This window comes from Camellia sinensis, chromosome 2 (assembly GCF_055761805.1).
Source record: "Camellia sinensis isolate YWXY chromosome 2, ASM5576180v1, whole genome shotgun sequence".
Classification (NCBI taxonomy): domain Eukaryota; kingdom Viridiplantae; phylum Streptophyta; class Magnoliopsida; order Ericales; family Theaceae; genus Camellia; species Camellia sinensis.
The window spans coordinates 82,713,481-82,737,455 of NC_138962.1; the positions used below are offsets into that span (position 1 = coordinate 82,713,481).

Below are 23,975 nucleotides of genomic sequence, written 5' to 3' on the forward strand. Positions count from 1 at the left end.
ATTCTTTCATTTTCTCTTCTTTTCTTTTTTCTCTCTCTATCTCTTTGTCTCTCTCCGTTATTTTTCCAAAACCTTCACACCACCATCGCCGTCGTCGCTGTCTACCCGCCATCACCTACTGTCTACCCACCACCTCCACCTCCACCTCCGCATATCCACCACCATCGTCACAGATTTTGACTTTGCCATCGTTGATCTGCACTTTACCATTGTAGATCTACACTTCACTGTCGCCAATCTACACAACCACCATATCACCACTACCTTCTTTGTTTTATATTCATATTTATTTTTTGTGTATGTGGAAAAGGATGGTGAATTTTTGTAAGTGAGTAAGTGAATATGAGTAAAGATAGTGAATATTAATGAATAACTTTAAAATAATAAATTTATCAGTCAGAATTTATGGGTAAATAAATCTTGTTAATAGGACTTGTCCGTAAGTACCCCAAATTTTTAACTCATTATTTTTCAAGTTCTGTTTGGGATAAAAAGTTTTAACCCAACCCAATAAAACCCGCCCATTTATTAAATTTTAATTTTTATATTATTAATTATAAAATAAACTAGAAAAAGAATTTTTTTTTAAATACTTATATATATACTTATTTCTAGAGTTTAAACTAAAACACTTCTTACAAAATTATATATTAAGTTGGCAACTTCCAAACGACCACTTTAGGAACCGTTGTTAATTGGGGAATTTTTTTTTTCAGGTCCCTGGTATTAAGACTTTACAGCATAAAGGACACTTAATATTTTCATAATGTCTAAGGTCCCTCAAGTTGATCCAGAGAAAATTGATCCAGAGAAATTCGGTCCAGAGAAAATTGATCCAGAGAAAATTGGTCCAGAGAAAATTCCTCAATATTTTCATAATTTCTTCACCTGTTTGAATTTGCAGCGTTACCACCATGGGTTTGTTTACATGGTCCAGAGAAATTCTTTGGTTTAGACTGAATTTTTTTTGGTCTGAACTGAATTTTCTCTAGACTTTCTTTGGGTTGGTCCAGAGAATTTCTCTGGTTTGGTTGGTCTGAATTTTCTTTGGATTGTTGGACTGAAATTTGAGAAGCTGATGCATACTTACCTTGATTGAATTACCCATGAGATTTGTGATGATTTGCCGAAATCTACCTGGATCTCCGTAATACTGAAATTCTTGAATTGGGAAAATTCAGTTTAAAAACCAAAGAATTTCTCTGGATCAACCCTGAGAAACTTCAGTAAAACCAAAGAATTTCTCTGAACCAACCCAGAGAAAATTCAGTTAAAAAATCAAAGAATTTCTCTAATTTCAACCTAGAGAAAATTCAGTTAAAAAACCAAAGAAAATTCAGCTGAAATCACCTCATCATGCAGAGACAATGATTCGTTTGCTCGTCCATGCTGGGCCATCCCAACTATAATTGAAGTCCAATAAACTATATCTCTTCGGCACATAGTATCAAAAATGGTCTTTGCTGCTAGTATGTCACTACATTTAGCATACATATCAACAAGTGCATTACTAACAAATAAACTAGATTCATAACCAAAAGATAAAACTAAGCAATGAATCTGTTTTCCAAGCTCCAATGCTGCTAAATTAGCTGAGGCTCCAACAATGCTTGAAAGAATAAAAGGGTCTACAATATCAACCCCTGCTCTCCTCATTTCAATATAGAGATTAAACCCATTAATCCATTGTCCACTCTGTACCAACCCAGATATCAAAGCCGTCCAAGAAAACAAATTCTTCTCCGCCATACCACGCAAGAGTTCAACAGCTTCCAATTTTCATCCACTTCGGGCATACCTAGAAATCATAGCTGTCGAAGAAACTAAATTCTCCGCCAAACCAGAGAATTTCTCTGGATCAACCCAGAGAAAATTCAGTTCAAATCATAGAATTTCTCTGGACTAATCCAGAGAAAATTCACTTTAAGCCAGAAAATTTCTCCGGACCAACCTAGAGAAATTTCAGTTCAAACTAGAGAATTTATCTGGTTTCAACCCAGAGAAAATTCAGTTCAAGTGATCGTGATTTACCATTTCTTTCTGATAATGGATCATCTGAATCAGCTTTTCATTGCCACTGCAAACCTGCCATTCCTTTGGTTCTTCATGTGAGGATGGAGCCTTAAAAGCTCCAGATACTTCTGGACCACATCCTTGGCGAAACGTTTTGACGAACCGTTCTCAGAGATCTGCTTCCGTGAATTGCTTCTCGAACTGTTCACTCTCGCAAGCAGTGAGAAAATCGGAACTTCCTCAACCTTATATTTCTGAGCGAAATGCTTGCTCTGCTGGTGAGTCGCTGGCGACGCATCGGCGGACTCGATTTTCTCCAATTTCAGCTTCTTAAACAGCATAAACACACGAAACTTCGGTGGAGATCTCAGGAACGAAATCGGAGACAAAGGCTTGGTTCCTTTAAAAAACACATCATTAGGAGATTCAACGAAATCAGACTTGATCACGCCGTCCTTTTTATAGCCAAATCATTGTACGAATCTTCGTCAGTGTCTGAACCATCGTCCTTGTCTTCCTTCTCGTCAGAACCTGGCACAGCAAATTCCAAATCGAAGAAAGTTTATTCTTCCTCATCGGATTCAACCGGCTGACGGTGGTAGAGCGGAGGGAGGAGTCGGAGGAGAAGGTGTTGAAGAAGATATCGTAGAGGATGGTGGAGAGGAGGGTAGAGGAGCAGAGAAGAGAGAGAGAGGAGAGACAAATTTCTCTGATATATGTTTAGGGACCTTAGACATTAGAAAATAATTTTGTGGATCTCTTCTATTATGAAAAGTGGGAGAGGGACCCTACACTAATTTTTCCTTGTTAATTTAGTAACTTTTTGGCTATTTAGCTAAAATATGAGTTAAAAAAAACTAGTATGTTTGGGATGACTTTTTTACTTTTTACGAAAAGATGTGCAAAAAGTAGAGAGAAAAGAGAATCTTTGACTTTTTGGTATGGGTTGTTGACTTTTTGGCTAATTTAGTAACTTTTTGACTTTTTGGCTAAAAGTGATGGTTCCCAAACGAGGCTTAGTTTCAGAAAATTGAATTTTTTATTGTTTATATATATATATATATATATATTGTTTTTAGTTAAAAATTTTAATATTTTAAGAATTCTTTATTTTTTAAATGTACCTAATCTAAATACACTTAAAAATTATAATATTTATAGAAAAAATATTTAAAAAGTCATCAAAAAAAAAATATAAAGATTTAACATGTTTTCGTATTCTTGTATATTTATTAAATTTTGAAAATATTTTTTTACCAATATTTTATTTTTTAGGTGCATCTAAATTATGTGTATTTAGAAAGTAAAAAAAAATTAAAAAAAATCACTAAAAACAAAAATAAAATGCAAAAAGTAAAAAAATTCAATTTTCAGAAAAAACAATCAAAACCAAAGAAGGTGAGTTAAAAAAAACTAAAAAGTGATTAAGTGGTTTTAGGGTGAAGTAAGGAAACCCAAAAATTCACAAATTGAACCAGTCCAAACCAATCCAGTAGGTTTCTTTTTTTTAAATTCGTGGTTCAGTCCTGATTTGGAAAATTGAAAAAATGCTCTCTGCAAATTGGTTCCGAATTTAGGTCTACGGTTCTGGATTTTAACCCAACTGAACCGTATAACTTAAACCAGATATGTTTATTTGCTAAATATTATATTTGTTTAAATTAATGGTGGAACAATATACATGTTTATGTTTCAAAAAATTATGACAGAATAATGTTGAACAATGTTTGCTTAATGTCATGCTTTTGCTTAACTGGTGAATATTATGAGAATAGTTTGTTTAATGGGTGATAGGTCGTTAAGTACACCAAAAATAAAGACTAAACTATACCTAAATTCCATAGAATAATGATAAGTTCAGGTATAGATCCACATAGACAATTGTGAAATTAAATCAATTTAAATTATAAGATTCCTAAATTAATTTGATATAAGGGTTGATGAATATTAAAGTAAGAATTGAAATGAAAAACGAAATTAAATGAAGAGTAAATATTAGGGTTTGAGAAATTGGTTGGAGAAAATCCTAAGGTAATGAATCCACCACTAATTACATAAATAGGGTTTAACATCAGCAATTAATTGTGATATAGTTTGAACTACCCAATATTTAACAACTACAAATTTGAAATATTAATTAAGAGGATTGTTGCCTTCAATGTATAGGCACAAATAATCTCAAGTACTACGAATCATTCGCTCTAAACTAAGGTAGCAACACAACTCGTCTCTCGTAACTTGATTCATCTCATATTTTGAATACAATACAAAGAAAACCATTGCATGAAAAGCATTCATCAATCACAGAAAGAATAACACTGAAAGAGATAGATAGAAATGAAATAAAAACTTCTGAAAACATTCACACAACTCGTTCTAACCGTTACAACAATCAAAGCCTAGTTGAATATTCTATTTACTTGGATAGGATTTCATCAAAACCCTAGCAATATGAGCCTAGCCGTTCATAGAGAACAAGGAGGTAAAGAGGATGATGAAACTGCCATGGAAATACCTTCAACCTTGACGTACAAATACTTTCCAAACCCTAGCCTCTCTTGTCTTTCTCAAAAAATTCGAACCCTGAAAAACTTTCTTTTCTTTCTTTTATACTTTGTAGATTTCATAAATAAGTTCAAATAGTCGTGCACAAAATTCAAGGTAGGCGTGTAAGAAATATCACCACACATGCAAGGGTTGGCGCCACACGTACAGGATTGACCCTCCGCACGTGCAAATGAAGGCAGAGAAGAATCGATATTTTTGCTTTGCCACGTGCGGGAATAAGTGCCGCACGTGAGGGGCTTCCTTGCTTATTTTTGCTCCTTGGTCCACATTAACCTGATTCACATGAATTGCATTTAAATGTATCAAGTTATCACCATAATAGACTCAAAAGCATAGGTAAAAAAGGGCCTAAACACGTACATTTAGGCAACTATCAATGGATATATTATTATTATTTTTAAAATTTATGATAGGCTGAATTTTTTTAAATGTTATATAATTTTTCTTGTAAAAAGATTAAGTGAAACCATGGTTTCAAATCAAACTGAACTATATTTAAATGGTTTGATTCGAATTGATTCCATGATTTTAATGATTTAGTTTTGTTCTAATTTTTATGGAATCGTAGACAATAGATTGGTCCTGATTTTATCCCAAACCGATCCAAACCGGACCATACTCAGCCCTAGGTGGTGTTTGATAAAATTGAAAAATGAAAATTAAAAATTAAATACTGAAAACTAAATGTTGAATTTTTTAACTTGAAAAGCTATTTGATAAAAGTTTAAGTGTTGAACTAAAATAAATTGTTTGATATGTATAAGATCAAATTTAAAATTTATTATTTCCAAATTGTATTTTTCAATTTTTATATTGTGATGGTGAATTGGTGGTGGGAAAAGAGGACGAAGTGTTAATTATGGTGCTAATGGCAATGGCGGCGGAGACAAATGGATAGTGGTTGTGATGATAATAGAAAGGTAATGTCATGGAGATAGAAAAGATGTGGCGGCTGCAGATGATTGTGGTGATTATTGTAATGGTGGCAATGATTGTGAAAGTAGAGGGTTGCCACAACTGTTATAATAGTGGCAATAATGGCAATGACAATGGCAATTATGGTGGCAGCGTGGTAATAATAGTAAAATGATGATAGTCTTTGTGGCAATAATGACAATAATTATAAAGGTAGTAGCCGTTTAGTGTTTTCCTAACTTTTAGCCTATATTTTAAGAGACACTTAATTTTTTAAATGATATCAATTATGTTTATCAAACGGACTTAATTGATTATCACCAATACATATAGTTTTAAGTACTGAATTAGGTTAAGGCCTCATTTGGGAACATGTTAATTTAGTAATTTTTTGACTATTTGGTTAAAATATGAGCTAAAAAAATTAATATGTTTGAGATGACTTTTTGACTTTTTACGAAAAGATGTGCAAAAAGTAGAGAGAAAAGAGAATATTTGACTTTTTGGTATGAATTGTTGGCTTTTTGATTTTTTTAGTCACTTTTTAATTTTTTGACTAAAAAAGTTACTTGTGAAACGAGGCCTAAATACCCCATTAATTTGCCATCATTTCAGAAAATTAAAATGTCACATCAAATTTTAATAATTAAAAGAAAATTTTATTTTAACAATTTCTTAAATACATTATTATTTTTTTAATAAATAAAAGAAAATACAGCGAACCTCAAATAATTCCCTATCATAGCACCGTAGTGCCGGTTCTATGGAATAAGTCCCCGGAGGAGGGCGAGACGAGGATAGATAAAACGACAAAACAAGAAGAATGGCAGGGACGTAATATATGACGACAAAAGTGGGTGAGAAAACCAAAAACAAATAATAAAAAAAGAAATAATTATAAATGGATTTGAAGTGGGTGTTGTAGGGGTGCTTGGTAATTATTGTTGTGCAATTATATAGGTTTATTTTTTTAATCTATTTTGATAATTTGAATTGTTTATATTTTAAAATATATCAAGTAGAATATATTTATAAAAAATCAAGTTAATTGGATATTGTTTATCTATTCATTCACTCACATTTGTATCTATCAAAATAAAGAACAATTGTGATTTAAAGTATTAAAATAAATACAAATATGAGTAGATGAAAAGATAAATAATATCTAATTATTTTATTTTTTTATAAATATATTCTACTTAATATATTTTAAAATATAAATAATTTAAATTATTAAAATAAACTCTAAAATAAATCTATTTAACTGTACAACAGTAACTAGGGTACACTCGCCACAGCAAACCCCCCAAAACCTATAAAAATTCAGTTGAGTAGCCTTTTCCATGTATGGTATAGGTTTTTCAACCCAACTACCCCCATAAAAAGCATTTCACTCTCTCTTCATTTCTCTTACTTCGCCCCCACCACCAATCATTACCCAGTACCCCCTGGCCCCATTTTCTGTGTTTTTTATAATCATTTCCATGTAAGTGTAAAGATTATTTTGAGAAAATATTCGGAATTTATTTTCAAAAAAAATTTAAAAATTTATTTTTATATTTTTACTAATTTTTTTTTAAATATTTTGAGTAATTTTTAAATTTTTAAATACACATAACATAAATATACTTAAAAAATTATAATATTTATAAAAAAAATTCTTTAAAAAATTTGCTAAATACTAAAAATATTTTTTGAAAAAAAATAAAAATTCAGTATATTTTTTGTATTCTTATATATTTATTGATTATTTAAAATATTTTTTACAAATATTTTATTTTTTAAATGCATCTAAGTAAGGTGTAAAAAAATATTTACAGGTTAAAAAATATTCACTAAAAGCAAAAACAAAAAAAAAACTCAATTTTCAAAAAATCGAATTTAGAAAATTGAAACTAAACACACTATATATTATTTGATTTTTAAATTTTTTATAAAAAAATGTATAAAAAAATAAATAGCATTTATTTATAAATTCTTGTTTGATAATATAATTCAACACTTCAAACTAAATCAATTTAGTGATAATTAATTAAACCCATTTGATAATTATAATTAATATCACTTAAAAATTTAAGTGTCTCTTAAAATCTAAGTTAAAACTTAAAAAAAATTTAAGTCATATAAAATTTATTTAATTCTGATTGAATTTATAAATACAAAAATATAAGTATCGATATACGTTATTATAAACTCACTATCACTACCACCATTATCACAACCACCACTATCATGCTACCGCCACCACTACCACCATGCCACCGCCACTGTTACCGCTATCACCACCACAACTACAACTACCACCATCATTTTTACTATCACCGCCATCACTATCACTGCTACTACCACCACTACCGCCACCATCATGTCGCTGTCACCACCACTACTGCCACTACCTTCATCACCATTGCTATTATTGCCATAAACACCACCATCGTTTTGCTATCACTACCATCGATGCCATTGCCATTGCCGCCACCATTATATCATCACCACTACTACAATCACTGTCACAATATAAAAATTAAAATATATAATGTAATAATTTTAAATTTTATCTTATACATATCAAACAGTTTATTTTAATTCACAACTTAAATGTTTATCAAACAATATTTTAGCTTAAAAAATTCAATATTCGATTTTTGATACTTAATTCTAGTATTTAGTTTTTAGTTTTTGGCTTTATTAACACACCACCTTATATTCTACTTGATTCAAAATATTTTCTTATATTCCAATAAATCCTATGGGTGATATAGTTACCAAAATATCCCTAATCGCACATTAATATTTACACTGACAGTGTGAATGTTTCATGATGTGAACATGTAAATATTCACATCATGAAACATTCAAAATAGTGCACACCAAGGTGCTAAGAGTTTAAAAAATATTTATAAATTACTTTAAATATAAAAATTAAGATTTAGTAGATTAAATGTTGAAAATAATATAATTTATTGGAATACAATAATATTATGGATTAATTGGAATACAAACATTTGAAAATTGATTTTCTAATAAATCTCCCTTTTTTATATGAATGAAATTTTTCCTAATTTAATTCACGAACAAAATAACATACAATTTTGAAGTTAAAAATAAATATATATAGACATATTTGTACTAAAAAAATGAAAAATTATTAGATGGTTTCCCGACAATACTCTCACTAATCATCAAGGGGATGTTTGTTTGGCGGAATTAGGGCATGAGATAGGACTCCATATCCAACAAAGTAGATAATCTAATGTTTGATTGAAAAAATGAAAGCTAGATTATTAGTCCAAACTAATAACCCCTCATATGTACGATAACTCAATCCCATGGGAGTGTGAGATAGAAATAGGCGGACTGAATCAATCTCCGAATTAGCTAGTTAAATGAACAAATTTATTTCTTTCATTTTGTTATTTTTTTTAAACATGTTGAATTATTTTAAACCTATGTAAATTAATCTCATGATATATAATAGTCTTCTCTTTTTCTTGTTTCCTTTCTTTTTTTTGTGTTAGAAAAATCATAAATGCAAATATATTTCTAATGTCGTATGAAAATAAAATTAAAAGTGTTTTTGTAAAATAAAATAAAATAAATTTCAAATAAAATTAAATAAAATATACTTTAAATAAAATAAAATAATAATACTTCAAATTTAAGTATTATCATTGTAAACAATTTAAATAATATATTTCATAATTTTCAAATTAAACATGACATTCACTAAAATAGTTATTTACATATATTTAATCCCATGAAAAAAATAAACATAAGATACAAATCATTTCTAACAAAATAATTCAGAAATTATAAATTATAATCCGCCCAAACAAACCTAAATGCCATACCTTTTTCTTTGGGTAAATTACAAATACATTTCTTGAAATTTGATTAAAATACAAATCGTCTCATGTGATTTTGAAAATTACATTTCACCCCATGAGATTTCTAATTTCATAACAAATCATTCCTTTTATTAATAAATTATCAAGTTAATTAATAGTTTTTAACGATATTATAAATATGTTTCAATTAATAATTTATGTAATTTTATTATTATATAGGAAAGTAATTATGAATTTTTTTTAATTAATTATGTTAAATAAATTTTTTTATAAAGAAATATTTATAATTTTTTAAATTACAAAAAATAATATATACTTTAAGCAAACTTCCAGAGATATATTTATAATTTATTAATTTTCTTTTTTAGATGGGCTAAATGTCATACCATACCTCCTACAATTCGCTTCCCTCTCAATACCAAATTGTTGACGCTATTCATTCAACCAATTACAATTCTGCAGTACCACTCTTCAAAACCATCAAATAATTTCTCGAACGATACACTAAGCATGGGCCCAGCTGTCTCAATCATCCAACGGGCCCACGACCATACCCCTTCACAACCGTTCGTTGATGTAATTTTCTCTCTCTCCCTAGAAAAAGCAAAACAGAATATATGGGGAAATTATGAAAAATGTTTGACACTCTAAAAAAGGAAAAAGATTTCACAAATTTTTCATTACTCATAAATATATATATATATATTTTTTATTATTTTTTGAACACTTAATATAATTATAATAAATTTTACTATCAAATCTAATTAGTAAAAAGTATCACATGACATATATAATATTTACATAAAAATTTACTCATTCTACCCACCAATGATGTGACAGAATATATGTCAACTTTTGATTTGTTATGTATTTAATGATAATAGGCCTAACTTCCATGTCACATAATTTTAGATGAATTTATAAATATAACAAAAATATTAGAAATTTTAAAAATTCTCTCACATGGGTATAGACTCAAATGGTGTGAATTTTACATTCATATAAGATATTTGATAGAAATTTTAGTAAAATTTTTAAACTTTCTAATATTACTCTAAAGATAATGTATGGGTCTCAAACATTAATATTAACACACTCCTAAGAAGCCGTGCTTTGTGATATTTGGTTAGGAAAGCCTTATAGTGTGCATCTTTTAAAGAGTGCATATTATATGTTATTATTATCAATTGACGTAAGTTTATTAAAAATTTTAATAATATCAATCATAAAATATGTAATCTCGTCATAAACTAGCATAATAAAAAATGTCTTAACTAAGTCACAAACTTTTGTAACATAAATTACAAAATTTTAGATATTTTGTTAAGTTAATTTGTAACGAAATTACGCATTTTGTGATTAATGTTACGAAATTTTATGATAAAATTATGTTATTTTGTGGTAGGTTACATATGGTGTAGGGGTGCACTTTCCCATTTGGTTATGACTTATTGTACAGATAGTTATAACTTATTATACACATTTATGATATTAATTATGACTAATTGTGATATTCATTATAATATTATTCTGGTTATAATAACTCAATTTTTTTTTTCGAGTTATGTTATGGTAAATGTATATTATATGTAAGTTATGACACTTGTAAAACTAATTATTACAAATACCATAACTAAATTATTTTAGAATCATAACTAAAGATCACATAAAATATAACTAAATATTTTTATTATAACTAAATTATAACTAATATCATAATATTTAGAATAATGCTATACAATCAAAAAAATTCATATATAATTTTCATATATGGGAGTGTTTGGCAAGTTGGATTTTAGCCATTTTTTTTGCTAAAATTCACAAAAAGACAACATAGGCTAAAATAGTTAATAAAACAAAATGTTACATCAAATTCATAATCATTTTACTTTTTCTCTCACAAATATCACATCCAACCACAAAAAAATCTATCGTCTCAAATATAAAAATTTTAGTATTCTAAAATGACAAAAAACTAAAATAACCTGCTAAAATAGTAACTCCCAAACACCCACATAATAATGTAACTCATTGTGAACTTTTCACTTTAAATACTATTGAAGATGAATTTATTTATAATAATAATATTACCACATCATTTTTGTCAATTTTTTTTATATAAGTTTTTGTGTATGTTTAAAATTTTCTTATTTTTTTAATATGTATAAATTTATGCAAATCTAGAATTTTTCAAATATTTAACCAACACCACATAACATAATCAAATATCACAAAAGTTGCAACTGGGTGTATATAAGTGTTGTGTTTTTGGAGAGATTCGATGGTGATATAGGATTAGCGGGTGAGATAAGATTTATATCCGTTGTTTGGTTTTTCAAATCCAGACTATTAGTTTCAAATGTGTTAGACTATTGTGGTGACAGAAATGGGGGATAAGGGATTAGATGGTGAAATGATCATTTTAACCTTCTACTATTTAATTATGTATTATATTTAGTAAAATTTAATAAAATTTAAATGTCTCAATTTAAAAATAAAATAATTTTATTTAATTTTTATTGATGTTTTACGTATTTATTTTTTAAAATAATTTTTTATAGATATTTTATTTTAAAATTTTGTTTATATTTTATTTAATTTTATTATTTAAAATTTAATAGATGTTTTATTTAATTTCATTATTTAATTATTATTATTTTTTAAAATAAATTTATTTAAAATTTTAATTAAAAATAACATATATTTGTATTGATATTTTAATTTATTTAATTTTAAAAAAATAAATTTGTTTAATTGTGTAAAAAATAAAATAATTTTTTATTTAATCTAGTTAAAAATAATAAAATATTAAAGATATAATATTTCTATTATTTAGTAAATAATTGAAAAAAATAAAATAATCAATTGAGTATTTATTCTTTTTCATAATATCCTAAACAAACATAGAATTAATATCCTATCCAACTGACATCTAATTATATGACTAAATAGATATAGATATCATATCTAACTAAATAATCTCACAATTATGAATCTCAAAATTATAATCCGATAAATTTCAATCTCTCTTATTTTGCACGCCCAAACAAACACACCATAATACACACATTTGAGGAATGTATGCTAGAATTTCTCATTTTTCTAGTCCAATTATTAATAATTATTATTCACTCCCCTTGGCTTCTGCATCTTCTCTCTCTTCATCTGATTCTCTTCACTGGCGAGATTGCAGGGGTTGGAAGATCCAACAATGTCGACATTTTCTCAGTTTTCTCCACAAGTTTTCTGTCATCTCTCTAGGGCACCCTTTGAGCCATATGTTTCTTCTGAATTTCCTTGAAATTGATCCAATTCCATCTTTATTTTTACGTAAAGGCTCGGAATTTAGGGTTTTTGGATCAAAGCTCGAGTTTGCAAGCTTTTGATAATAGTCGTGTATTTATTTGGTTAAATTTTGAGTGCTCGTCGATTTTCTAAGGTTTGGGCTAATAGTCGTGTATTTATTGGAAATTGTGGCTTGTGGGGGGTTAAGAAGTTGATTTGTTGAATTTTGGGATTTTGGTGTGTGCTTTGATCTGCTGGCTCTGCATGTCTAATTCTTAAGGGGTCCTCTGCTGTTTCGTGGAGGATCCCAAAATCCTCGTCTTACAATTGTGTTCAAAATGCTTCCTTGTTTACTGGTTAATTTATGTAGGTGAAGTAGAAGAGATGTTTCATTGGGTTTTTCAGTGTTTTTTCTTAGCTGATAAGTGAGACAAGTGTGCTTAATTTGCTTTTAGCCAATTGGTTTTGAGGATTTGAAATCAGTTTTTGTTTTTGTTTTTGAGTGGGTTAGATTGGGTTGGGGTGGGAGGAGGGGAAGATGTTTGGTTCTGGTGTGGATACTGGGCATGATAATAGTGGGTTGTCCAGTCCTCTGTTGATACCCACACGATTTGTGTGGCGTTATGGCGGCAGAAGGGTACTTCTTAGTGGTTCCTTCACCAGGTGAGTGACTTTTGTGATTTGATGTTAATACTACTACTTTTGTCATGTTAAGATCTTTTTAGTTTGTAGATATGTGTGTTAATTGGATTTCTTAAATGCGCAGGTGGTCAAACCATATACTATTGTCTCCAATGGAGGGCTGCCCGACTGTGTTTCAGGTTATCTGCAGCTTAACACCGGGATATCACGAGGTTAATATGCTATATGATCGGAGTTATAATTATATTTGTTGTGTGCTAACTGCAGCTAGAACCTGTAAGCATAGAGGAGCACTAAATTTATCTTATTATAAGCGTAGAGTTGGGGCTAATAAGATCATGATTATGTACAAGGTTGATAGTTCATCAATCAGGTTTGTTGTAAAAATTAGGAAGAAACATGAAATAAATTAAATTAATATATATATATATATATATATATATGACATTTCATTTTTATTATCATTTTCTTTTTCCAGTCAACCTTGACTAGCCTTGTGCTAAAGCCCATCTTGTTATCAATTTGCAACCAAAGACATTCTTTATGACTTGTTTGGATATGAGTAGTCTAAAGTATACTTGTTATATGGTTTATGGTCATGGTTCAAACAAGTTGTTGGCTCAAATCTCAAGTTTAAACCCAAATCCAAGGTCTATAATATGTTGATCCCATGGCTATTAACAGTGAAGAAAACTGTTAAACTAGATAACATAAGAAGCACGGACACGGATATGGGCATAGATATGAACACAAACATGAGCACGGACATGAGTATGAACATGGGATAATGGTTTTAAAAAAAATTAGGATACGAACAAAGCCAGGATATGACAATTCCTTTTTTTTTAATTTCTTTTTCTATGTTTATAAATATAAATTTAGGGCACTAAATATAAAAAACATCAATGTATATATGATATATACAAAGCCTACCTCTATTGTACCACATTTTAGAGCTAGGGTATCATGTTCCCATTCTCATTCTCTTTCCTCATACGGAAACGATCCGCGTTCCATGTAACATAGTTCTAGTGTACTTGGGCCACGCCCCCTAGCATCTTCTGATGAACATTATTCATCAAAAAAAATTAAGAAAAAAAAGAAAAAAAGATCCACCAGGCTGAGCACAACATCCTTATGCATCTATTTTATATCTTAGGTGTAGCTAGTGTATTCAATGGCTCTCGGTTCAATGCAATGCATGATGAAGAGATCAAAAATAACCAAGGTATATCTTTTTGATTGGAGGTTGAATTGATCAAAAGAATAAATACGCCAAGTATTTGACCAAAAAAGATCATCCAATTCCTATAGAACCAATCGCTAAACTAGGCTAAGCGGAGCGAGAAAGGTTGTCCAATTATAAAATCTCAAATATCGAATATTGTTGGGCCTATGCCATTGTGAATTTCGTTATGATGGGAATATAATCAAGTCAACCCTTGTGTATCACATAATAGCATAAAGGGTCTCACTACATCATATTAGCGACTAGCAAGGAAATATAATTCTTTCTAAAGAGATGTAGAATGCAACAAAGAGGCTTGACCTTCTTGGTAAGCAAATCCATTATAGCCTTAGAATTTGATTTGACAATAATAATCCAGTAATCAAGCCTGATTTCATGCTGTAAGCCCATCTAAATTGAAGAATTCTACCCTTCCTCCAACCAAAGTTGTTAAAATCGGGATTCTACATAGGATCGGTGAGAGGGTTTTGTGGATTGAATTGAGGATCATAAGATTCTATTTTCTATTAAAAATAAGGTAAAAATACAAATCAAGATGATACATATTAAAAATAAGATGAAAAATCACAAATCCAACAATCATGCTTACAATCCTACTCGGTCACATACAATTCTACACGATCATACTTGTGATCCTGCTATAATACCTATCCTACAACGATTTGGATTGTTTTAGTAATTTAGGATTGATCCTACAATCCATATTGCAATTTTGATAACCATGCCTTCAACACCTCCTGCCATTTTGTTTGCAGTCTAATGAAGTTTGGTAGGGAAGCGAAGACACTAATGTTGCTTTAGGGAAGAGGCTTTACTGTTATGTATCCAGAGTTTGAGACATCAATGTCTCATGGTGGCTGAAACTATCCATCATGGAGAGCACAGTAAAGCAAAGTTTGATAAGACTTTATTACCAAAGCAATAACCTGCTGAGGATAAGATAATCTGTAAACTTTGCATTGTTTCATTATTTATCCTTCTGAACTGAAAAAAAGGGATAGGAAAGGCAAACTCTTTTCATAGTTTTGAATTGATAGGGGAAAACTGCTAGTCCTGTTGTAAATAATAAATTGTGTCAATGCTACTACCACGTGGCCTAAATGAATGCCAAATATATTGCTAAAAGAAGTTCTGTTCTAGAAGGTACTTGGCCAACTAATCTGTTGATATATTCCACATTTTTCTGCAATCTGTTGATATATTCCACATTTTTCTGCTCGTAGAAGCAACAATGAGAGGCCAAAGAAATACCACTTATCCAAAACAAATTGTTCACTGGAATGTACCCTTTAAAAATTACTATATGGGGATGGATATTTTAGGAGAGTGAATCTTTTTTTTTGATAAATAAGCCAAAACTTTATTAAGAAGCATCAAGACGATACAAAGAATACAAGAAAGCCTAAAAAACTAAATAAAAGACTAAACAAACTAACTAATCAAATCCTCCACAAAATCAACAAAAACCAAAACATTTGGGTCGACTGGACCCGTAACCCCACTATGTAACACCATCACCAGTCTACTCTCTAACCATGCAACAGAAAGGCACTCCTCCCGAAACACTCTCCTATTCCGTTTGAACCAAACCAACTAAAGCAAACAATGGGAAGTAAGCACCCAAGCTTTCCGAAGTTGTTGCATAGGAGCTTGTTACACATTGAGTTCCTTGCTGATTTAGTGGTGAAACATTGATAGAGCAGGGGATATATCAATTGATCAGGAACATTAAGCAAGTTAATATAATAGTTAAGAATGCAAGCAATAAATTCTCCTGAAATCTGCCTGCCAAATTATTGAGATTCCATCCTTGAGAATATGAAGGAAAAAAAAAAGAAGTTCAAAATCCAGTAAAAATCCTCTTTAAAAAATTATGAATTATGATTATCATAATTATTTGGTTTCTCCTAAATTATTGATTAATAGAGATTATTAGCTATTCTCCAAATACAGAACCTTTAATCTCTGATCATTTTCCATGTCAAATTTACTTAGCAACTGCTATTGTTTTCTTATATATATAAATCTCAATGAGACACCATATTGTTGTGTTATATGAAAGATTATACAGGTTGAAGAAAGTAAACATGCATCCCATAGTTGCACAATGGTGCATGCATTTTATACACTTTAATTCTTTCAAAATTGTATATAATGGACATGATATTCACAGAGATATTGTGCAAGATTAACAAATTGATCAAGAAATTCAGTGTTTAGTCGAAGAGATGAGTTCATCTACATCAACAATCCTAAAAGTGTACTTCTATCTCTAGTATCTGATGTTTAGATATGTTGTTTTCATTTCCGTGCAGTACAAGTTTTTTGTTGATGGAGAATGGCGGCATGATGAGCACCAACCATTTGTAAGTGGAAATTATGGGGTGGTGAACAGTGTCTTCTTAGCTAGGGAGCCTGATGTGATTCCTGCAATTTATACTCCAGAGACACCTGGTAGATCTAGTATGGATGTGGATAATGATCCATTTTTTCATTTGGTAAGAATCCAATTTTATACTTACAGCTATCTATATACATAACAGCAACATGTTGAAGTATCGTACAGCTATTTCTCATCCATTCAGTTACATGTGTTGCATAGACGTGCAAGACCATGTTTGCTGAGACAATCTGGCCTCTGCAACTTCATTTATTGCATCTCAAGTTATGCTGAAATGCTATGTTACATAGACTCTTCTAAATTTATGAAGTAACTGTGTCTAACATTCGCACTCGGGTAAGGGTATGAGATATGTGTCTAACACTACACATAAAAACCCCATATTATGCATGAAATGTATGTTCTATGGCACCTTACGAACCCCATTTTACCCTAGAAAATAAAAGAAGTATATTAAAAAATGAATATTTTGCTGTCTCTCTGCCTCCTTGAACATGGGATTAGATAAAATAGACATTTAGACACATACTCGCACCCATGTTCATGTAACATAGCTGAAATGATGAAACATTTTCTATTTTTATATAGCTGCTCAAGTTTTGTGGAACTTGGTAGTCTTCCAATCTTCATGGAAATTTTTTATTTTTATTTTTTTTCTTTCCCCTTAATGCTTTAGTTTAGAAACATGTGATATCAATATGTGCGCGTTAATCACTAGTAATCACTAGTGGTTTCTCCAAGAGCAGTAACAGTGCACTGGCAGGGCATTTAAACACATTGTTGTTCTATAATGCCGTAAAATTGTAGGTAATATAGTCAAATGGTAACTTGCAGGAAGCAGTTCCAAGGATATCGGAGGCTGATATAGATATTTCTCGCCAACGTATATCTGTGTTCTTGTCAACACATACTGCATACGAGTTGCTTCCTGAATCTGGCAAGGTTAGGATACTTGCTTGGTTGCTTATGATTCCATCTTTTAAGTGTTTTTATCACCATGGTTAGATTGGATTTATAGCTTTTTGGCTGAATTGTATTGAAAATTGTAGGTCATTGCCTTGGACGTGAATTTACCAGTGAAGCAAGCATTCCATATTCTGTATGAGCAGGTAATTTTATGCACTTGCTCACAGTTTCAGGTTCCAGTAGAATCTCATCCTTCTTTGTGTAATGACTTCGCTTTTGTCAGCTAAGATTTCTCAGAAGTGTTCCAAGAGAAATGTAAGTCCTATGTGTGACTGTTTAAGAAAGTCTAGGAACACAGAAACTGATCATAGAATTGGAAACAACCCTCTTATATGGCATATGAGGTGGGTCTCACCTTTTTGTGGGTCCTACACCCATGTGAGAGGGTTGTGTCTGGTTCTGTGAAAGTAGAACAACTGTTGATAGAAAATAGATATATTTGTGTAGAATTTTCATATGTTGATGACTGGATCACTTCTAGTTTCATTATTTCATGACATGTAGTTTACTTGGCTTAACATACAGTCCATTCATCTTCAGAGAGATGATAAGCACCAAAACCTTGAACTCGTGTCTTCCCTTCAGATGCCATGCCAGCAATATAGCAGTTTCAACACCCTTCGTTAACAGTTTGTGGGATTTAATTTGTTCATGTGCACTTTATCTCGTTTTCTTAATTGCAAATTGCTGGTATTTATGATTAATAGCCTGGATTTCGGCTTATCTAATTAAATTATTTTCAGGGAATTCCTGTGGCTCCTCTCTGGGATTTTTGCAAGGGTCAGTTTGTTGGAGTTCTTAGTGCATTGGATTTCATCTTAATTTTAAGAGAGGTATTTTTGTGATAAATTTCTTGTCTCATTGGCTTTCCTTTTTATGGCAACTCTGGTAGTGTCATCAGTAGAACTCTGTTGTTTCGATCTTCTTTTCTTGGTTGAGATTTGATTTATTGCTCTTAAATGATCACTATTCCTAAAAAGCTACTTTTTCCTTCGTTATCGACAAGCTCTGAGAAATTCTTATATTCAGTGGTTTTGCACTTATCACATGTGTATGGAAAGGCCAATGATTTGAGCTTTCTATGTGTAGGGTTTTAGGCATAGAAAAATTCTATGCCAAAAAAGAAGAAAAAAAAAAATCATGTCTGTTGTTCTTTTCAAATGCAGGTTGTGACATGAATAAGTTTTTTTGGGTTATTCTTCGATTAGTTGGTTAGCTCCTATTTCTGAGGAAGTCTAGCTCATATACCTGATTGATGTAAGTTTTGCTAGGTTTTTCCTGTCTCTTTGTGGGATTATTGTGGATAGGGATGCTATGTTACCTTCATTCTGTGAGAAGTTTGGTGTCGTGGAATGTGTCTTTTAGGCAAGCTTTATAGGATTGGAAGGTTGAGGAGTTGGATGCCTTCCTAAAGCTTTTGTATAGGTGTGTTTGTTGGTTAGATAGCTTGATATACATTATTGGGCTCATTTCTAACCGCTTAAGCTTTTGGGACTAGTGGTGATTTAAAAAATATTTTTCAGAAAGTTTTTAGAAGTGAAAAAAATTTGGTTTTTGAATTTTCAAGTCATAGTCATTTTGGAGTTAGGAGTTCTTCCAATTCTTGATAAAGCCATGTAATGCTTATAATTGAATAGAAAACACGTATTAGAGAATTTTGGAGTTTTTTTGGATTGTGTGGTGCATTCCTAAACCCTATTTGATGCCTAGCTCTAGAAGTAATTCCTAGAGTCTTTTTCTTATTCTCTCTAATTTCCTGCACCCTTCAGAGTTATTGGAAGTCATAACCAGATCTGAATTGTCCTTCTTTTAAAACCCTAAAAGAAAAACTTAGCTGATTTTCTCAGTTGGGATTAAACCAAGTGGTGCACAGTCCAAAACCTGGCTGAGTTTATAGAACTTGGGTAATCCGAGCTTTGAAGGTTGAACTTGGGCAAGAAAACCTCAAGCTCAAACAGTTGGGTTATGCTTGGGCAGAGGGTTCTATAGCTCGGGTTGAGCCTAGGTTGACCCTTGACCTGCCCGAGTTGCAGCCCTATTCACTTGGTGAGGGGTTGGAATAGGTAAAATAGACATGAATAGGTAGGTCAATCAGTATAGATAAATACTTATTGAAGTTATATATAATACCACCACTTCCAACCTGAAAATTTATTCTTAAACCTCTTTACAACTGAGTCCCACATTGACTTGGCGTAGTAAAGGATCCACCATAGAAAGACTCGTCCAAGTGGTAGGAAGAGTCTCAACCTTGCAACCCAGGTGTAAAGCTGGATTGGGATTCCCCCTAACCAACCGTACAAAATCAGAGCACTCTTTGCATTTCCATTGGTAAACCTGGCATTGCCTTGAAGAATTAGAGTGGCATTATAGATGCCATAATTTCTTTTTCTCAGCCCAACAAAAGATGCTGGTCTGATCTGCACTGGGAAAATGGTGGACTGACAATTGAACATCTTTTAGTGCTGGAAGAACCAACCGCTCCATCAATCTACTGCATTATCCAGCAATCAACTACAGTGCTACACACCTACATCACCATGATGAAAAGAAGTCAGGGGGCATATTGTTGCCTCAAGTGTGTAGAGCTATGAAAACTCTACCCATGATAAGAATAGATAACTAGACATAGATGCACAAAATTAAATCAGTTTCCTCCAATGAAACTCATCTACTTTGTCATGTCTAGCTAAGCTCCGATTCACATGATCATAGACCTCTCTATGTGCTTGACTATATAAAATCTGTATAATATTGAAGAACCTGCCACAATTGTCCAAGGTCGCCCCTTCGGCAATCGAGAGCATTCAAGAAATGAAGGAAATTGGGGTTGAGGTGAATTAGGCCTAGTTTGGGAAGACTAAATAAGTGCACTTTTTGAATTTTTATGAAATATGAGTTGGGTTTGGGTTGGGTTTGAAGTGATGTGTTAAAGAGGTGATGTAAAATGATATGACTTAAATAGGATAGTGACTTTTTGACTTTTTGTTTTTTTTCAATCATGCCAAACTTGGCCTTAGAATGTGTTCAAATTGACGTGTGGCTGTTGCTTATTCTTGTCTGACTTCCTACATGATCTATGATAATTATGAAAGCAAGTTGGAATGACACCTCTACATGACAGTTATGATTAAATAAAGGCAGTTAATTCTGGGAACTTGAATATTTGTCCTATCTATACTTCTGTGTTATTTTTGTTATTGAAATTTTATAAATTCTACAAATTTTGAGTTCAGTATATGTCCACAGAGAGGCTGTATGACCTGGTCCTGGTGTTCTAAGATATGAAAATGACATGAATAACATACTTATAAGAGGAGATTCTTAACAGTTCACCAGCATTAATAGCTGAATAAAATTTGGAGCTTGCCTGAATTGATTTAGGCCAAGTTTGGCATCTTCAAAAAAAGCTAAAAAGTCAAAAAGTCACTATCCTATTTAAGTCACATCACCTCTCTGCCACATCACTTCAAATCCAACCCATATTTCATAAAAAGTCAAAAAGAGCACTTATTTAGAACATCGCAAACAACCCCTTAGTTTTGCATTTACATTAGCACTTCCATGTTTTGTATATTCTACTAGTTGTTTCTATATTTCCTTAGATTGTACCGACCACAAGCTCTGTTTGATAGGTAAAAATGGTAAGAAACACTAGTTTCAAGAGGACCCTGTAAGTTTCTGAATAAACTTGTATATTCAACTTGTATTATTTACAAACAGTTCATCAGTTTATATAGCCCTAAATCTACGATTGAAAAAGGAAATACATTCCTATTTACACCACCACAATCTTGCCTAATTTGCTTAATTTCTAATATACACAAGTATGCCATATATACATATATTCTCACACCCTCACTTAAACTCAAGGTGTTTTAGCAGAAAATATGGAGAGTTTGCTAAGAAGAAATTGAAACCGAGCGGTAGTGTGAGTCTTGGTGAAGAAGTCCGCCAATTGCAAAGCCGAGAAGACGAAAGGAAGTAAGATAGAGCTAGACCGCAGATGCTGGCGGACAAAGTGACAATCAATCTCAATGTGTTTGGTCCGTTCATGGTAGACAGTATTGTGAGTAATCTGAATAGCATTGCGGTTGTCACAATTGAGAGAGGTTGGAGAATACCGAGGTACACCCAAATCAGAGAGAAGATAACAAAGCCAAACAAGCTCAACAGTAGCATGAGCCATAGCACGGTACTCAGCTTCAACAGTAGAATGAGCAACAACAGTTTGTTTCTTGCTTTTCTAAGAGATCAAAGAATCGCCAAGAAACATATAGAAACCAGAGGTGGACTTGCGATCATTAACATCACCAGCCCAATCAGAATCAGCATAGGCCACCAAATCTAAAGGGGAAGTAGAGGACAACAGTAAGTCTTGAAATATGGTAACCCTAAGATAGCGAAGAATGCGAACCAAAGCAGCCCAATAGGTAGTGGGATAAGCAAGATTAGGACGAGTGATAGTCAAATGAATTAAACAACCCACAAGCTCGCGATAGGAAGTGGGATCATCCAAAGGGACACTATCAGTAGAGTTAAGTTCATATTAAGCTCAATAGGTGTATCAGAAACCTTAGTATCAGTAAGACTGGCACGGTGAATAACCTTATTAGCATACTTGGCTTGAGCTAAAAAATAGCCCTTTGGAGAAGAGGCAACCTTAATACCAAGAAAATACCACAATGGACCCAAATCCTTCATTTCGAAGGTGCGGAAGAGATGTTGCTTGACCTCAGAGATAGCAGAAGAGTCAAAGCCAGTGATGATCATATCATTCACATAGAGTAGGAGAGTAACAAAACCAGTTGAGGTATGTTTTAGAAACAAAGTAGAGTCGGAAGCAAAAGGATAAAATCCAAGCTCAGTAACAGCAGTTTGAAAGTGATCATACCAAGCATGAGGAGACTGCTTCAAACCATACAGAGCACGTCGAAGATGGCAAACCTGTCTAGAAGAGTGGAGAAGATCAGGGGGGGACGCATGTAGACCTCCTCAGTGAGATGACCGTTAAAAAAAGCATTTTTAACGTCCATCGGATAGAGAAGCCAATGTCGAACAACAGCAATAGAAATCAAGGTACGGACAATAGTCATTTTGGCAACAAGGGCAAATGTCTCATAATCAATACCATACTCCTGTGTGAAACCTTTGGCTACCAGACGAGCTTTGTAGCGCTCAAGAGAACTTTCATAATGAGGCTTGACTTTGTAGACCCATTTGCAATCAATTAGATTCTTACCAGTAGGCAAAGGAATCAACTTCCAAGTACTGGTTTTCTGTAAAACAGACAACTCATCCTATATAGCTTGAACCCAATGAAGATCTTGACAGGCCTCCTTGTAAGATTGAGGTTCTGAAAAAGAGTGAATAATAGACAAAAAGGTACGATAGGAAGTAGAAAAATATGTATTAAACCAACCTAATTTGTTTGGAGAATGACGCGCTCGAGAAGGATATCGGTGTGCAGCAAGATCAGAGTCGTTAGAAGCAGGAGGATCAGCAGCAGGGGTAGAGACAACTGGTGGAGGAGGAGCCTTACAACGAGAATAAACTAACAACGGATGAGGAGAAGAAACCGAAAGAGAAGAAGCAGCCAGAGGTGAAGCAAGAGGAGAAGATGGAACAAGCTCAGGAGGAACTGTGGAGATGTACTCATTAGATAGGACCTCAAAAGGAAATGGATCAATATGAACCAAATTCTCTTTGAAAACTGGGGTGGTGAGAGGAGGAAGCTGAAAGTAAGGTAGGCGTTCGAGAAAAGAAACATGATGGGAGACATAAAGACGACGGGAAACAGGGTCGTAACACAAATAGCCTTTCTGAGTAGGACTATAACCTAAAAAGACTTAGAGGACAGATCGGGCACTAAGTTGGGTCCTATCTTTACGGGGAAGAAGGACAAAACAGGTAGACCCAAACACACGAAGGAGGGAGTAGTTAGGAATTTGGGAGAACAAAGTCTTATAAAGAGGCCGACCATAAAGAAGGGGAGTAGGCATACGGTTGAGAAGAAAAGCAGCAGTAAGAACTGCCTCCCTTCAGAATGGAGCTGGAACTGAGACAGAGAAGAAGAGACCTAGCTATT

The 23,975-nt window shown here is 32.3% G+C and overlaps 1 protein-coding gene and 1 pseudogene across 2 annotated transcripts in view; one reads left to right on the forward strand and one right to left on the reverse strand.

Moving 5' to 3' along the window:
* Positions 1–1,182: 1,182 nt before the first annotated feature.
* Positions 1,183–1,749, reverse strand: LOC145814828 (pentatricopeptide repeat-containing protein At4g14050, mitochondrial pseudogene; annotated as a pseudogene).
* Positions 1,750–12,317: 10,568 nt separating this feature from the next.
* LOC114272159 (sucrose nonfermenting 4-like protein) overlaps positions 12,318–23,975 on the forward strand; it is a 35,177-nt gene continuing 23,519 nt past the window's right edge. For both annotated transcript variants that reach the window (XM_028213830.2, XM_028213831.2), the window contains exons 1-6: positions 12,318–13,292; positions 13,396–13,483; positions 16,836–17,018; positions 17,756–17,863; positions 17,971–18,030; positions 18,631–18,720. In XM_028213830.2, the coding sequence (XP_028069631.2) occupies positions 13,168–13,292; positions 13,396–13,483; positions 16,836–17,018; positions 17,756–17,863; positions 17,971–18,030; positions 18,631–18,720 (654 nt within the window). In that variant the 5' untranslated portion in view covers positions 12,318–13,167. The remainder of the gene's footprint in view (positions 13,293–13,395; positions 13,484–16,835; positions 17,019–17,755; positions 17,864–17,970; positions 18,031–18,630; positions 18,721–23,975) is intronic.